The following is a 12343-nucleotide window of genomic DNA, read 5'->3' as shown; positions in this document are numbered from 1 at the left end:
CTTGCTGTTTAGCTCACTTTGCACAGATGACAGGCATGGGAGATGGATGTGCATGCCACTAAGGGTAGGATGTTCCTATCAGCACCAGTTGTAGAGGATGAATATTTACCACTGGAAACAGGAGCGACTTATCATCCTAAGTAGTTTTAATGGCTGTAGGTACAAGTGAAAGTACTGTACTGACAAGGAACCTCCCCGGATCCCTCTAGCGTTCTTCCCAGCTAGGATGGATATAAACCATCCAGAGTTGTGCCTAGTATTCATCGGGTAGCATACAAGTTAAATGAGCCAACCAACCACTGTGAGGCACCTAATCCAGAACAACAGCTCTGATAATTTTAGGTTCTGCTACAGGGTTATAATAACTGCCTCAATATACTCTTCTGGAAAGCAATCAGATTTTTTGTACTGGAAATGAGAAGTTATATCCGTTGACTTACTCCTGTTGTTTGGATGTATACTTGAGACTTGCCAGTTCTGGACTTTTTGGCCATGCTGGGAATTTTCTTCTACCGTAATACTAGAGGTAGGCGTCTTTGCTGTGTGCCTCCTGGAAAACCATGGAGGCAGATGGGATATTGGAAGAAGGGAATAATCTTTGTGGAAACTGTTAACTATAGATATTCATGTATAACTAACACTCTTTTTATCTTTTCAATAGGGCATTCAGAAATTGGCTAGTCAATACTTAAAGAAAGAGTGGCCTGGGATAAAAGCAGACGAGCGAAATGATTTTAGGTAATTTTAACAAATGTGCTCTTTTTCATCCTTTGCTTGGTTTACCTGTTTTCTTACACAACTATGCTCAAGTTCTTTGTTATATATAATTCATACTACATGTTGTCACGTCATTTGTTCTTTATATATGGAGTTCTGTGTCTTCCTGCTGCTCGTAATATATTTATTATTTAATGTTATTTTATGTGTTTTATTTATACACCACCTTTCTCCCAATAAGGAGAAATAATACAAATAATATAAATTGATACAAATAATAACTGTGATATGGCGTGGAAGTGTTCCTTCTCGCATTTCCACAGTGAGGCTTGCTGTGAAGTCAGTCTGCTCTTATATGGGTAGATCACACTCAACCAATTAGCTGTTAAAGTAATTTGTTTGCTTTCCATTCTAATTTTTAAAAAAGGCCTTGATTTGTACTTTGCGGAAGTGGGACGTTGATCCATAAACTGGAACCCTGTTGTCTTAGGTTTTAGCACCTTTGTTAACTTTGAAAGTCTCATTTCTAAAATTGTATATGTTGGGGAGAATGTAAACAGAAGTCATGTGTCTGGGGGAAATGCTTGCAAAAATGTGTGCAGGGAAATGTGCATACAAAACATATGAGTTCTTTCAGTGAAAATGGATAAACAATTTTGTTTGGTTTTCTTAAAAAATCACAAACTGATTGGAAACGGGGTGCAATAAACTTGTCTTTGAATAAAGATAAATGTTATGAAAAGCAAAATGGGCAGATCTATTCCCTTGACCTGCAGAGTTACAACCTCAGCACTGGTGTATATGGGCTCGTGTAAGTTGTAAGCAAATGCCATTCATTTTCATAAAGTTTGTGTTTAAAATTGGGAACAGGATACATAGTTTTATAGGCTCCCTATCGCTTGAAGTTGTATATGAAAAAGGTCTTGCTTTCATTTTCCAATTTTAAAGTACACCTTTTGGGAGGCTATTAAATGTTTAAATAACACTTAGACGTGCTCATCAGGCTGTGTTATGGCTGACCAGAAGGCACTGCTGCTTGCATTATTTTATTTATTTATTTATGTATTTGATTTATACCCCGCCCATCTAGACCAATGGTCTACTCTACAACCCCAATTCTTGTCACAGAAATCAAGTGCTAGGCCTTAGATATTTAAATAGACCTTCAGCGTGTGTCCAGTTAATGGAAGTGTAAGTTCTTCAAAGCTTCAAATATCATGTTTTCCCCATGCATTATGCAGACTGCACAAAATGGCAATTCTGTGTAAATGCTTAAAAACAGGAAAACTCATTGTTATTTCATTCATGCTGTCTTCTGGCCCACACATTCAGTGGTTTTTTCCCTGTATTTTAGGAGCATGTATCCAGTGTGGAAATCATTTCTTGAAGGCACGGTGCAGGTGGCACAGTCCAGACTCAATATCTGTGAAAACTATAAGAATTTAATTTCTGAACCTGCCAGGGCAGTGAAGTGTTTTAAAGAACAGCAGCTGAAAAAGGTATTGTCTTGGGAGATCTCTTTGTGTATCTTAAGTTTATAGAAGCAGTGGTCAGTTACAAAAACTGTATTTATATGGCACTACTATTGTGAAGAATGATTGTCCATTTTGTTTACTTAATTTTATGCTGGTGATAAAGAAACTCATTCCTCTCATCGCAGACAGAGCTATGATAACTATTTTGCTCACCTGCCATCTTACTTGAAGCATCTGATCTGTTCTTTGCTTATGAAATAGCTTGTGATCCTAGGTTCTGTGAAGGAGCAAGAGGTGGACGCATCATTGTTCTATTCTAAGTACCCAGATCTTATATTCTTTATTTGCCATCAGACAAGAACTCCAGGAGATGTGGATAGCGGCATCTCATCTCTTTGTACTTCCATCTTTTTGGTCCTATTTGCGGTCAATATTAAAGAATCGATTGTTCTCCTTTTCTTCCAGTCCTTTTCTATGAAAATGGAATATACCTCCCTACCTTGCTACTTTATGTTCCAAGAATTCAAATACAGGAAATAGGGCAAGTCGTCTGCTGGAGGTAGCTTCCTTTCAAAAAGAATGTGGTGGAACTGGAGAAGGTACAGTGGGGTCTTGACTTAAGAACGGCTTGAGTTAAGAACATTTTGACTTAAGAACCACTCTCCTAGGAAAATATTGACTTGACTTACATACTTAGATTTGAGTTAAGAACTGAAAAAAACCACGTGGGAGGGAGGGAAAGTGCAAAATTTGAACTTTCAGTTAACTGTTGGCCAGTGAAAAGGGTGCCTGACTGCTTCCTCACTCCTCCCAACGTTTAGAGAGTGGATTGGGAGTCTTCAGACTGCCTGGTACTGCCTGGACTGTATTTTCCCTGCCTTCCCTGAACCTTTCTTGACCTAAGAAAAAAAGAAACAAGTGGTCGAAGGCAGAATAGCAGCTTCCCATTAGTTTCTATGGACGGAAAAGAGCAGATACGGATCAAATGGTTTTCAATGCATTCCTATGGGAAATGCAGATTTGACCTGAGAACTTTTTGACTTGAGAACCGCCTTCCAATACGGATTAAGTTCTCAAGTCAAGACCCCACTGTACAGAAAAGAGTAACATTAATGACCAAGACCCTGTAGTGGAGTACCTAGCACGTGAAGGAAGGATTTAACCAACTCGGACTATTTATTCAGGAAGAAGGTGTGGAAAGAATCATGGCTAGAGTTGGGCATGAACCAGTTTGTAAAGGTGGCAGCACAGATGCTGCTGCTCCCCTCCCAGGGTCAGTCATCCCCTCGCCAGGCCCAGCATCCTAGCTTCCTGCACCTCCTCAACTGATCTCCCAGTCCCGGCAAGAGCCCAGGCTTCTCTGCCCCGCCCCCTTGGCTGAGCTGCCACTCAGAGAAAAGGGCGGGGCAGAGAAGGCTGTGCTCTTGCTCGTGACCGGGAGATTAGCCGAGGAGGTGGGAAAAGCAAGCAAGCTGGGCCTGGTGAGGGGCTGATTGGCTGAGGAGGCAGGGGAGGAGAGCAGCAGCACCTTGTGCTGCTGCCTTGACGAACCGGGACGAACTGGTTCATGCCCATCTCTAGTCATGGCTCATGGCCGTCTTGAACCTTGGTGAAAACTGCTGATCCTCAATCTGAATTCTATGAATTATGTTTTCTGTGATGAAGAACTTGTCACTAGGTAACCTTAAATTCTAGTACTGAGGAAAGAGGGGGAACACAGGGTAATCTAATGAAGTGGGCACTGGGTAGATTCACAGACCAACACAAAGTAGGATTTATAGAATTCAGACACAGAATATGTTGATAGTTTTGTAGTTTACAAGGCTTTGAAGGGGGATTGGACAGATTCACGGAAGACAAAGTCAGTCAATTACTATTAGCCATGAGAAATAAATGGACCCTTTGGAAGTGTTCTGAATATCAGACGCAGTGAGGGAAATTTGTGTCTTTAATCTCTTCCTATAGTCTAGGACATGGTGGCGCTGTGGGTTAAACCGCAGAAGCCTCTGTGCTGCAAGGTCAGAAGAACAGCAGATCTTAAGATCGAATCCACGCAGCGGAGGGAGCTCCCCTCGCTTGTCCCAGCTCCTGCCAACCTAGCCGTTCGAAAGCATGTAAAAATGCGAGTAGATAAATAGGTGCCACCACGGTGGGAAGGTAATGGTGTTCCATGTCTAGTCATGCTAGTCACGTGACCATGGAAACGGTCTACAGACCAACGCTGGCTCTACAGCTTGGAGACGGGGATGAGCACCACGCCCTAGAGTCGGACAGAACTGGACTAAATGTCAAGGGGAACCTTTACCTTACCTATAGTCTAGGAAGTGCAGCATATGATTTCACCACACACAGTCTCTGTCTCTCTGTGATCTATTTTAGGCATGAAGGGCCTTTTAAAGCCCCATTTTTCTGGGGGCGGGGGGCAGGTCATGCAGATTTCTGCATAGTGCCACCCCTGCTGTATTCAAGTCATTTATTTATTTATTATTTATTTATTTAATTAATTTATATGCCGCCCACTCTACCCAGAGGTCTCTGGGCGGCTTACAATAATTAAAATTCAATACAATAAAATGATTAAAATACAATTAAAATACAATTAAAATACATGCCATTTGTATCTTTGTTGGTATTAAATGTTAGGGTTTGAAAATTAGAGAGATGAGTGGAGGACAAAATACACATCACCTCTTTAACTTGATTGCTTTGTGGAAATCTTTGGGCCAAGGCTAAGAAGCTATAGTTCCAGGGACTTGAAGTAGCTGATGTTGAGATGTTCCCCAGTGCCGTTGTTGTAAGATAATGGACAAAGATGCTTTATTGTTCCCATTGATCAGGTTGATTTTCCTTCTCCTGAAGCCACAAAGTTGTTAACGCTGCCTTGCATGTGCCCTGTAGTAACTGAGAGGAACCTGCTTTGTAAATAAAACAGATGGTGCAGGAATTTTTAAAAATGAAATAAGCATCTTTGGAAGTAGTAGCTTTCCAAATTATGCTAGCGTGGGCTTTGAGTTTAAGGTGTGGTGCCTTTTTAAACCTTTAAGGAATTATTCATGGATCTAAGGGTGCAGCGGAAATCGAGATGATTCAGCCACATCCTGCAAAGGCATCCTGGGCAGCCATCCAGAAAATCAATACAGAGCCAACTTTGTGCTTTAAGACACAGAGAAGGCTATTCTGGTTGAGGGAGGCAAATGTTACATTTATTAGAGAAATAGTGTAGTGGATAAAGTGCTGCTTGTTAGATCATCTTCTTTGGGGTTGCATTTTAAACTCTGTAGCAATATAATACAGTCAAATACCAGAAACATACTTAGTATGTAAAAAAGACCAATTTAGCACTCTAGGATGGTTGAACACACACCCAACCTAGACTGCTGTACTTTGCTGATAGTTGTACTTTGCAACTTAAATCATTGGCAGATCCGGTTAAGAGTGGAGTAGTGCCAGAAGAAAAGGAATAGCTCTAAAACTGGGGCCAGATGTAGCAGAGGCAGTTGGGGGCTACAAATGTAAGGTCTGATAGATTAATATGAATCAGACTCTGTGGAAAACCTGTCAACATAACTATCATTGAAGTCTATGCTCCAGCTGCAGATGCTGAAAAAGATGAAAGTGGAAACCTCTGTGTAAGCATCCAGGAGGAAATTGATCATACACCAAAACACAACATGCTTATAAGGTGACTGGAACGCAAAAGCAGGGAACAAAGCAGAACCAAATGTTGGAAAATTTGGTCTAGGGGTCAGAAATGGAGAAGGAGAAGGTTCTGCAAAAACAAGACCAGGAGGTGATTATGAACTGTTAATATCCAACAATAGACTAAAGCCGAAAAAGAACACTAAAAGAATCCGAATGCCAAAGAATAATTTAAAACAATCCTGATTAATTTAAAGTCCACACTTAAGCTCAAATTGACTGTGAACCAACAGCTGAGACTTCTTCCATCACAGTTCTACATCGGAAACTGGCCTGGATGTATTTATTGCTTATTTCTTTCTTTTACTATTTCTATCCTGTCTTTTTCCCAGAAAGGGACCCAACGCAGGCCTTTTCCATGGACTTAAGCAGTGGCTTCTTAAACAATGCGGCCATTAATTTATAAGTAGTGAATATCTTCATCTTGACCAAGCAGGCACATTAGCATAGCACAGATGAGAGAATCACTCTTTGCCCTGGTCTCAGGCTTTCGCACCAGATATGGAATTGAAACAGATACTGTTAAAAGATTGTTTTTTTCAATTTATGAAAAGTTGATTGTCATACAGAGACCAAACACAAACTGAGTGGACTTGCTTACTCTTTGGCTAGATAACCATGGGAGCATACAAACTGACTAGAAACATCACTACATTGCTTGTATTCTGATTAAATATGCTGCTTTTCCAAAAGAGTTAATTCATTTCCAGTGTACAATGAATGTAATGTATATGTGTGACTGTGAGAGAGGAATCTCTGTGTGTGTGTGTGTATGTGTGTGTGTGTATAGGGGCAGGAATAAATGACTTAAAGAACATTATTGTTATTTGAATTCTGAAAAGAGGAGCCAAGAGATGCTTAACAGCTGTTGTCTTCTTGGACATCCAAACCCAACTTAAGCATGCAGTTTCTATTTATTTTCCTCCTGTTCTAAATTTAGCAACAATGCACGGGGACACTGCTGACTCCCACTTCTAAAAGTCCTTGAAGTATTGAGCTATACAGCCTTTTCAACCCAAGGTCAGGAGACATGAGTTGCATCTTGCAGCTGAGATCATAAACAAGAAATGCCATCTTAGGTTTCAAGTTGGCACTTCTGGAATTTTTTTAAAACGTTGGCAGCCTGTATTTTGCCACAGTCTTAGCCAGCCAGCTTAGCACAGTTCACAGATGTAAAAGCAGCTCAGATGCTTCCCCACTGTTAGTACCGCAATGTGTTTCGATTTCCTGCATTGAGCAGAGCTGTGTTTTCAGATTTTTTTTTCTAATTCAATTTAAATGAGTTTAGTTGTTCTCCCAGAAGAAACATACTGTATGAAGTTGTCTTACATTGGTTTCGTCCTGTCCAGAATTGCCTGTTTAGCTCTCCAGATCCTCAAAAGATCTTTCCCAGATCTAGGATACTTTTAACTGGAGATGCCAGGGGCTGAACCCATGACCGTCTTCCTGCAGAACATGTTCTACAGAAACTATATTTGGCAAGACTTAAAAGTGAAACACGGAGCAGCATTTACCCACCTTCCCACTAATCCTGTGAATGTAACTGTGGCCCCTGCTTGCCCTGTGCTGATGGATGAGTTTCAGTTTCTGCAACCTGATGATGTAGACAAGAACCTTGGAGAGGTGAAGGCTACATCCTGTCTGCTGGACCTTTGCCGTGACTTAGAAAAGATTCCAGAAAGGGACTGATCAAGTGCCTAGGAAGTGTGTGGTGAATGCCTCCTTGCAACCGGGTAAAATACCAGCATGCTTCAAGGAAGCAGTAGTAAGACCATTGTTGGAATGGCCCTCCTTAGATCCCGCAATACTGAATCATTACCAAAGTGGGTTGTGGCTTCTCAGCTCCAGGTGTTCCAGGATGAGACAGATTATCTAGATCCATTTCAGGCTTCAGGCCTGGTTATGGCACAGAGATTGCTCTGGTCACCTTGGTGGATGACCTACTCTGGGAACTGGACAACGGGAGTGTGTCCCTCTCAATTTTGCTGGACCTCTCAGTGGCTTTCGATACCATTGACCATGGTATCCTCCTGACCCATTTCTCTGGGATGAAACTTGGAAGCACCTTTTTAAAAAAAAAAACTATGGCTGCAGTCCTTCCTGGAGGGGAGAACCCAGCTGTTGATGTTGGGAGACTTCTAATCAACACACTGGCCTTTGGTGTCTCTCAGGGATCTGTTTTGTCCCCTATGCTATTTAACATTTACATGAAACCTCCAGGAGAGGTTGTCCAGAGTTTTGAGCTTTGATGTCACCAGTATTCCGATGACAGTCAGCTCTATCTCTCCTTGCCATCTACATCTGAGGAAGCTGATTTGGCTCTTGGAACAGTGTCTGATGTCAGTAATGAATTGGATAAGGGCGAATAAACTGAAACTTAAAACAGGACAGAGGTGCTCATGGTCAATTAAAAGGCAGATCAAAGAAGAGGGATTCAGCCTGTGCTGGATTGAATTACACCCCCTCTGTAAACACAGGTACGCAGCTTGGGAGCGCTCCTGGATTTGTCTCTGAGCCTGGATGCCCAGGTTTCAGCGGTAGCAAGGAGAGCTTTTGCACAGTTGAAACGGATGCGCCAGCTACATCTGTTTCTGGAGAGATCTTCTCTGGCCAATGTGACACATGCCCTAGTTCCTTCCCAGCTGGATTAATACAACACACACTCCATGGGGTTCCCTCTGCATAATGTCCAGAAACATCAGTGGGTCCAAAACATGACACTCAGATTGGTGACTGGATCTGGTTACACGGATCACATAACCTCCCAGCTACAGCAGCTCCACTGGCTGCTGATCCATTTCCAGGCAGAATTCAAAGTAGTGGTTCTAAGCAGTAATGCCCTAAATGTCTTCAAGCTATCTCAAGGACTGCATCTCCCTTTCTTCTGGAGTGTTAAGATAGCCAGGAGAGGCCTTTCTCTCAGCCCTGCCATTTTTACAGGTGTGTTTGGTGGGGATACAGGAGAAGACCTTCTCTGTGGCTCCTCCCAGACTATGGAACTCCTTCCCACTGGAGGCCAAGTGGGCTCCATCTTAGCTGTCCTTCCATAAGCAGGTGGAGACCTTTCTTTTCAGGCAAGCTTTCTCTGAGTGACTGGCTTCTCAGAGTGGGGTTTTTTAATAGATGGTTGTCCCTTACTGCTTTTGCTGTGTTTTAGTGTTTATGTTTTTAGTATGGTATTTGTTTGATCCTTTTTGTATTTCTATATGTATTGTTGTTTTAAATACTCTATTTTAATGATGTTAGCTGCCTTGGGTCCTTTTTAAGGAGAAAGGTGGGTTAAATTCATTACATACAGATAATCCTGTCCTCAGCATTTTGGCTATTTCCTTGTTTATTAACTTGTAAAGATATTAAGCCTTTTTGCAGTTTATTGAGGAATAAAATGTTCTGGATTTGCAAGGGAGAATTAAAACACTTTGAAACTGCGATAAAAATAGTTAAACATGGTAGATGTCTTTTAAAAAGAGTTTTCAGACAGCATTAATTGAAATAAGTGTCACGGGAAACCATTCAGGAGTGGGACACTGTAAATCTGCCTATAATCAACAAGTTTATATTCCACATTGTTCCTCCCACCAAAATACCTGCTGTAGATCTATGCTTATGTAATTCAACAGGGATTTAAATCTTCATCCTTGCAGTAGTAGCTGTATAGGCTGTGGTTCTTGGCTTTTACCTGTTGTGGAATTTTAAGCAGCCCCTCTCTCTACAGCTCACAAAAAGTGGCAAGCTTTGTATTTCAGTAGATAGGGCTCATTAGGCATCCTTCAGTCTGAAGAGACTATGGTAATGTGCTCTGAAGAGAGGACTTGGAACAGCTTCTAGTGCGGCTGAGAAGGCCAATTCGAGAGGGACCATCCCTTCCACACTGAATATAAATACAATCTGTCCCCTCTCCAGCTCCCTGATTTTGTTGCTTTCGGGACTGCCTCTTTGCCTCGGCCTGCTGGACAAGGGCCTCTACAAAATGGGAGAGGCTGTGATGCACCGCCTGCAGATCTCCTTGTATCGCAGCTGGGGTCTCCCTGTGGGGCTCTTTCTCCATCCAGGAGATCTTTTGGAATCCGACCATCAGCCATTCTCATGACATGCCCGAGCCACAAACGTTCCTGGCTCTGTAAACCCCTTTTGTTTGCACTATTGAAATGAATAATGATTCTCGTTTATTGGCTGAACAGGTTCCTGCACTTCATAGCCCTGCCTCCTCTGAGGGGCAATCACTCTAGAGGCAGTGGCCTAGCTTCCCTTTTCCACGTCCTCTGGGTACTGCCTCTGGGGGGCGGCTGCTGGGGGAGGCGAAGCTTTGAAGCACCAAACACCTGTTCGACCAATTAAACGAACTGGTACAAACCAGCACTTCACACCTATCTCTACAAACAAACTTACCTTAGCTTGTCCAGAATAACAATATCTATTATTTATAAGAACAGCATGTTTATTTTTTAAATTCGATACAGTAATGATGACAATTGTGCTTCATTGAAAAACAAACAAATACCAATTCACCTTTCCTATTTCTTTTTTCTCCCCTTAATTCAGTGTGTGGAGCAATTGACCAGAATCCAGGCTGAATTACAAGAGACTGTGAAGGATTTAGCCAAGGGCAAGAAGAAATACTTTGAAACAGAGCAGATGGCTCACGCTGTCCGTGAAAAGGCTGATATCGAGGCCAAGTATGTTCCTGCATGTCTGCAATTTGTGCATGTAAATTGCTTTAAACAGCTTTGTGTAGCACATCTCGCTTGACCATTAGTAATGTAATCAAAAGTCATAAACAGGCATTGGCCCTGGTCATCTGCAAAAGCATCTCCAGGTTGCTAGGGATTTTCTCCATTTCTCCAGTGCTACCTCATTGTTATTTTCCAAAGCATTCATGTTAAGCTCTTTCAGAGAATTAACTCTCTAAATGTAATACCTGCTCAAGGAATCTGCTGATCTTTTTTGTAACTTTCTATTACAGATCTAAGCTCAGTCTTTTTCAGTCAAGAATAAGCTTACAGAAAGCAAGTGTAAAGGTGAGAATTTTTTCTTAAGGTTGCCTGGTATAATTTTAGGGAGCGGTTGCATCTAGGAAATGAGTCACAGATGTCCAGAAAGCAGAGCCTCATAAAACTAGGATGAACTAGCTTATTTTCCTTTCTGACTTCAGAACCCAAATCTGCGCATGCCTCACAAACTTGGGAATTATTTTTGTCTTGGTTTGGAAACAACATGGTTGCCCTTGTTCCAGAAAAAGAAATGCTCATGTAACACTAGCGCTTCCTGTCTTCTGGGTTCAGAGAGAAGCAGTTTGATAGCACTGGGGTTTGGCTGGTTTTTAGTCTTTAGTCTTTCTTTGTTTAATTTTCTTTACCCTAAATGGCCAAGTGTCTTGTCCATGGCAGAAGGAAACCTGCACCACCACACTTCCATGCACTAAATGTGTCATGTTAGAGAAATATGTTGTGTTCTTTGACCTCGGCTTCCTACCCAAGGCCTAAATCGAGGGCAGTTCTTTTGGTAGCACCTCCACTCTTGGCCGTTCTCCCTTGTGGTCCTCAGTAGCCCCTCCAGCCCTCCAGAACATCTGTTGAGGGCATTTGGAGGGCTGCAGAAGACCCACAGATTCCGCACCCACCTCCCACACCCACTTTTTGGAGAAGCTTATTGGTGCATGTTGGTTCATCCTGTGTGTTTATGTTGCCTTTATCCAGAGCTTACCCTTTTTTCCATAAAACATTTTAGGCCTTTCAAGGGTAGTGTGATGCACTGCAGTCATATGGCAACAGAATCCCAATTAAAATTTACCCATACCCTTTTCTTCAATGTATTTGGAACCCATTATAGTACTGTTCACTCTGTTGTTATCGTCATTATATAGTGGTAGTAGTAAACAGCAGTGAATTTTATTAAAAGATGGTCCACCCAACTGGGCACCCATCTCATGCCATAAAACAAATGAAAGTACATGGCTTTGGAAATATGAACCAGGTTGTCAAACCTCATCTCCTTATTAAAACATTGATTCATAGTGTTAAGCTTTCCTGACTTAAATTACTGCTCATTACTTCTTTGTCATCTGATTTTTCTTCTGTTGTTACAGTTAAAAGCACGACGCTCAGAGTGTAATTCTAAAGCTACTCATGCGCGGAATGATTACCTTCTTACCTTAGCAGCTGCAAATGCACACCAAGACCGCTACTATCAGACAGACTTAGTGAACATTATGAAGGTAATGCCAGAAAGTTTTGTTCGAAAAACTTGTATTTTCCCAATCGTTAACCGGTTTATTTAAAGTGTAATTTAAATAATGTCACAAAGCACTGTGATGGATTTGCCTGAGTTGTTCTGTGTGCAAAGAGATCTTACTGGAGTCTTTTGTTCCGTGGGGAGACGTGCTGGTAAATCTGTCAATTTAAACATCAGATTGTGCCAGACTAATTTTACAGAAGCTAATTTTATTTAGTAAT

At 41.7% G+C, this 12343-nt stretch overlaps 1 protein-coding gene across 5 annotated transcripts in view; it reads left to right on the top strand.

Annotated features, from left to right (window-relative positions):
- The window catches only part of FCHSD2 (FCH and double SH3 domains 2), a 158644-nt gene that overhangs the window by 79139 nt on the left and 67162 nt on the right, over positions 1–12343 (top strand). For all 5 annotated transcript variants that reach the window (XM_078390221.1, XM_078390218.1, XM_078390219.1 and 2 more), the window contains 5 exons: positions 662–738; positions 2072–2216; positions 10434–10567; positions 10855–10909; positions 11977–12105. In XM_078390221.1, the coding sequence (XP_078246347.1) occupies positions 662–738; positions 2072–2216; positions 10434–10567; positions 10855–10909; positions 11977–12105 (540 nt within the window). The remainder of the gene's footprint in view (positions 1–661; positions 739–2071; positions 2217–10433; positions 10568–10854; positions 10910–11976; positions 12106–12343) is intronic.

Source organism: Pogona vitticeps, chromosome 3, assembly GCF_051106095.1.
Source record: "Pogona vitticeps strain Pit_001003342236 chromosome 3, PviZW2.1, whole genome shotgun sequence".
Lineage (NCBI taxonomy): Eukaryota > Metazoa > Chordata > Lepidosauria > Squamata > Agamidae > Pogona > Pogona vitticeps.
Note: the sequence above shows the minus strand (reverse complement) of the source record. Positions and strands in the feature narration are given on the sequence as shown.